Source organism: Calypte anna, chromosome 6 (assembly GCF_003957555.1).
Source record: "Calypte anna isolate BGI_N300 chromosome 6, bCalAnn1_v1.p, whole genome shotgun sequence".
Lineage (NCBI taxonomy): Eukaryota > Metazoa > Chordata > Aves > Apodiformes > Trochilidae > Calypte > Calypte anna.
Window position 1 is genome coordinate 22,832,160 of NC_044252.1, and position 4,915 is coordinate 22,837,074.

At 44.4% G+C, this 4,915-nt stretch overlaps 1 protein-coding gene across 3 annotated transcripts; it reads right to left on the reverse strand.

Moving 5' to 3' along the window:
• Nucleotides 1-1,619: 1,619 nt before the first annotated feature.
• ATP5MD (ATP synthase membrane subunit DAPIT) lies at nucleotides 1,620-4,823 on the reverse strand. Of its 3 annotated transcripts, none has more exons than XM_030452906.1 (4): nucleotides 4,717-4,823; nucleotides 2,792-2,889; nucleotides 2,601-2,696; nucleotides 1,620-1,749 (listed from the first exon to the last, which is right to left on the reverse strand). In XM_030452906.1, exons 2-3 carry the CDS (start codon nucleotides 2,876-2,878, stop codon nucleotides 2,604-2,606), a joined length of 180 nt encoding a protein of 59 aa, XP_030308766.1. In that variant the 5' UTR covers nucleotides 2,879-2,889; nucleotides 4,717-4,823; the 3' UTR covers nucleotides 1,620-1,749; nucleotides 2,601-2,603. The 3 variants fall into 3 exon arrangements, with proteins under 3 accessions (XP_030308766.1, XP_030308768.1, XP_008488613.1); XM_030452908.1 differs by lacking the exon at nucleotides 4,717-4,823 and adding an exon at nucleotides 4,422-4,536; XM_008490391.2 differs by lacking the exon at nucleotides 4,717-4,823 and adding an exon at nucleotides 4,050-4,202.
• Nucleotides 4,824-4,915: the final 92 nt, after the last annotated feature.

Here is a 4,915-nt window from a genome sequence, read left to right on the forward strand (position 1 = left end):
TTTGTGTCTATATGTCACAGAATGGTATTTTCTTCCCTTGATGTTTGTAATGGATGCAAGAGCAGTGCTTGTAACTCTGCTATGTCAAACACAGTAATTCAGAAATGGTTCAGTTGATGAGCCATTTCATGTGAATGTCATTTCTAAGGGTAGGTGATGAGTTCTAGCTGAGATCTATTACACTGTTAAAACATCCATTATTCCTCTGGAAAGTTGTGTACAGCAGAGGCCACATATGCAAACAAAATCCTCAGAGAGGAAGTTGTCCAGATTTATTCAGAAGGCCCAGCGCCTACAACTAGCTCTGAGAAAATGTGAACTAGACTGATAGAGCACAGAGCCCCTGGCATTTCTTCTTTTCTTCCAGCAACCACTCCTACCTCCTGCTGCCCTCAGGAGGGGCAACGTATTTGCACGTTTGTTTCATCCACAACTGCAGATTCAATCCCTGCTGCTGGCCCACTTTATCACGTTCACATATTGACACAATATGTCATCTAAGCAAGGTACTGAACTTTAACTGAGATACAGAAAGACACTGCAGAAGACATGATAGATTTTTAGTGTTGGGCTGTGTGAATATAAGAGATTGGCAAGGAGGATTGTAAACACGCGCTAGTGACTTGCTGCTGGGGTGTCAACAAGCACATGTACACTGTTAGTCTTGTGAGTGTGAAAAGCAGTAGAACATCTGTGTTCAGATACCATAGGCCTATGCCAGACTTAGAGGCACGCTATTGAATGTGCTTGAGATTCCTGCCCTGCTGTGAGGAAGCTTGGAAAACCGGAAAACTACACTTGCAAAAAAGCCCTTGTACAGAAGCAAAAGCAGCAGTTTCAAAAACCAGCAAGGACCAAGCTGCAAGGCACCTAAATTCCCACTTTTGTGCCACTGCCTCAGTACTGCTTCACAGATCCACTGGTTCCTGGGGTAATGAGAATAAATTTGCTCTTTATATCTCTTCATCTATGGCTTTGTGGCTGTTCTGCATCCTGTTCCTACCTGTGCTGGTTCATACACTGGCAGGAAGGGGGCTAAATATATCCAGTTGTGGTAGAAACACCTCATTCAGCAGGCTACGTCCAGGAAAAATAGAAGCTGAACTGCTTAACTCACTCTTTATGAACACAGGCTGTTACAAGAGCTTAACTGGCAAAGTAAGTAATTTTCCTTCTGGCAGTTACCTCTGCAAGAGACTCCAGTGACAGAAAAAGCTCAAATACCATAATTTGATCAGTCTACTTAGTTATTCCATCAAAACCAAACAGGTTCCATGCAAAATACTGACAACTGAAGGAGAAGCTGTAATCTGCACTGTATTAATAATACTGAAGAAGTCAATCTTCCCACATAAGCTATTAGCAGAGAATGCAGGTAACTGCCAAGGATGTTACCCACCACTGACATGGAAATGTTGAGATGCTTTGATCAGAGGTAAGCTCTGTGCCAGTATTATGTGATGCTCCTGACATCTATCTTAGGTTACCACTTGATGCTCAGAACACTTCTTCAGGATGTATTGGAACAGCAGAAGAGCCTAGTTAAGGTAGCAGTAACAGGAATCAGCTACTCCACCTCCACTACAAATAACTATTTTTGACAGAAGAAAGCAAAGTGCCACATTTATGATTTTGTCACAATTTCATATTTCCAGTAAAACAAGTAATTATTCATATTTTATTAGCCACAACCAGGTTATCAGCATGCATTACATTGACGCAGATGGAAGCTTCAGACTTGTCGGGAACCTGCCAAGAGAAAAGAGGTCATAGCAAGTCCTGTACAGTGGTAACTCCGTCTCTCTCACCTTCCTCAAAGCCCAAACAATTTTAATTAAAAGCCCGGAAATTTCAGCACACCCAAGAAATTACTCATGTCCTTTTAACATACAAGAATAATGCTGAAGCTTATTGCTTTCTATCCTTTTGCAGACTATGAGGACAACCCATAGGTTTTTTCCAAGTGCCATTTCAGTTGGAATTTTTTATTCGAAAATGACTCCAGAATTTTCTTACTCTTGGTTGTTGCTATACAAGAACAAATCCAATCATTTCTAAATGGGCCTTGCATAATCAAGTGTGCAATACATACGGTTGCACTGTATGGTGCTCCTTTATTGAGTTCAGGGGAAGGTTTTAACAGGCTGCGTTAATCCATGCTTAGAATTCTGTAATACAACTAAGTCCTCAATACTACTCTATTATTTTAATATCCCACAAAGCAATAGTTATCCCTATTCACAGCAAAAGAGCAGACCAGGGGCATCTATAGCAGGCGAAGCCCAATATAACTATATGCAACATCCTTCCATTCCTCCTTCCTTCCTCTTCCTCCCTGTTGTTTCTAGTCCCAGTTACCCTGTCAGAAGAACAATAATACTGGTATCCCATACTTTCTGCATAGCCCTTTAACATACTTCATTCAGAGTGCCCCCAAGTAAGCTGATGCTATAGTTTAGCTGAGGTTTAAAATGATAAATATAATGTTCACATATTCATGTTTCTCTCTCTGATTGTATTGTATTACTAGCAACTTGTCCTGTGTCATTCTTTCTTCCTGGGCTGGCACTGAATCATTTTGATATTGGAAGAACACTTACCATTTACTTATCTGCCACAGCAGGAGTTGTCTTTTTAGGTCTAAGCTTGAAGTACAAGACAAGCAGTGCAATACCTGTGTATGTTGCTATTACATACTGAAAAACATAAATGGTAAGTTTAGTTTCAATTTAAAACCCAGAAAACACCATTACACTAGACTACAAATGTTGATATGCACTAACATACATACATTCCTCCTGCCTGTGATGGTATAGGAATTGAAGTACTTCTGAAATCCAGTGAACTGGTGCTGAGATCCTGAGTCATGGCTGGCCATGGTTGTTTGTCCTAAAAAGCAATACAGGGCAGTCAACTAAATTTTACAGTCAGTTGGACAGGATCAACCAAAAAATTGAACTGAACTCCTAACTGAACTTTTTACTTCCATCATCTGCTTTCAGGACATTCAACATACAGTGGACACACATAAGAAGCAGGCACACTCTGAACGCTTTATCTTAAGGTACAAAACAGGTGACACAAGGGCAGACAAAGAAATGAGGGGCTCTGAAGGACAGAACATTTCTAATTTTCAGTGTTCATTCAACCGATTTTTTGTTACGGGTAATATGATGATGATGACAAAAGGGAAAATTCATGAAAGCACTTGCAAAGAAGAGACCTTCCACTCCTGCCTACACAGCCATTCAACACAGGCAAACTTCTACCAATTGTTCAGGAATCTGCAATACTTAATTGAAATAAACCTTCACTTGGTTCAGCTGATAGGCAGCTTCAATTACCTACCCAAAAACTTGGTGACAAGATCCAAATGCTGTTTTGTGATTCAAAATGCTACTTTTACGCTACTTTTAGGGTGCAAGTGTCATCAATAAGAACTACCCTGCTCTCAGTTGCACATTTCTGTTGCATCTTCATTGCCCATCTTTCTATTCACAGATCTAGATAACACTTTTTTTTCTTTTTTCCCCAGTTAGTTTTCATATAGATCAACAAGTTACTTGATCCAGCTACAAAGTCTCAGAAGTGCTTTTGCAGGAAGCTACAACAAAAACATGAAGTACCTGAGGGCACATTTTCATATTTCATCTGTGTCCAGACCAAAGTTTTAGGTCTACTGTAACAATTTATTAATACAAAACATGGCATGGCTACAGTAGCAAACATGCAGAACCACTGAAGGTGAGGCTGGCACCTCTGGGGAACCCACAGTCCAACCCCAAACTCCTCAAAGGCAGAATCTGCAGGAAGTCATTCAGAAACATGCCCCGTTGGATTTTTAGTATCTTCGGAAATGAAAACACCACAAATGCTCTAGGAAACATGTTCCCATGTCTGAACACCCTTATAATAAACGAAATATTCTTTTTAATGTTCAGAGATATATTTTCTGTCTGCATACAGGGATTTTATGTTCAGGACAAACTATTGTTGTTTATCGTGTAACTCGCTTCAAAATGAAGCTCACACACCATATGGCTACCTACCGAACCAGGCTGATGCTGCAGACACCAGAACCCCAGAAGAGGAGGGATACAAGACACTGCTAGAGCAGCTCCTATGTTCATTACCACAGCTTTTATGCCAACTCAATCCAGCAGCGTGTCTCTGGTGTACAATCAGGTAACTGAACTTATAATGTAATGGCTAAAAATACTGAATAAATAAACACCTAAATATTTGCCGTACATGACCTAGAACGGCAAAGTTAACTTTTCTTATGCCTGATAGAGGTAAAAGCGTAGAAAACAGTCGCCGCGGCCTTCCGAGGACGGCTCAGAGCCCAGACATCACATTTTCAGGAGCGCCCAGTGCCCTTGCCAGGCGCGGCCCACCCTGCTCCCTGCCCTGACACCCACCGCCGACACCGCCCCTCCCCACACAGCAGCCGGGCCCATCTCGCTGGCGCAGACAGAGGCGACCCCGACGCTCCCTCGCCTCAGCTCGCGTGGGCGGGGGAAGGGACGCAGCGGCACCGGGCACTGGGAGGGGGGTGACGCCGCGGCTGAAGGTCGCGGACGCCCCGGGGGACTGCCGCGGCTCGACACCACCGAGACCCGCCCTCCTCCCCGGCAGCACAGCTCCCCAGGAGGAGGCGCGGGCAAGGGCCTGCGGCCGGGACAGGACCCTCCCTCGCCAGAGCCCCGGGGGTACCTCAGCCACCGCCGTCTCCCCGCTGCGCTCTGCCCTTCGCCAGCGCCCTCCCACAAAATGGCGGCAGGCGCTCAGCGCTGCGCGCAGCCGCGGAGGGACGCGCGAATTGGCTGCTCCCCCGGCCCCTCACGCCCTTCCCCTTCCCTTTTCCTCCCCCTTCCCTTTTCCTCCCCCTTCCCCTTTGCTCCCCCTTCCCCTT

Coding starts and splice junctions, on each gene's coding strand:
- ATP5MD (XM_030452906.1), bottom strand. CDS start 2,878: ATGGCCAGCCATGACTCAGGATCTCAGCACCAGTTCACTGGATTTCAG. Junction 2,697..2,791: donor CCATCACAGGCAGGAGGAAT/GTATGTATGTTA, acceptor TATGTTTTTCAG/TATGTAATAGCAACATACAC.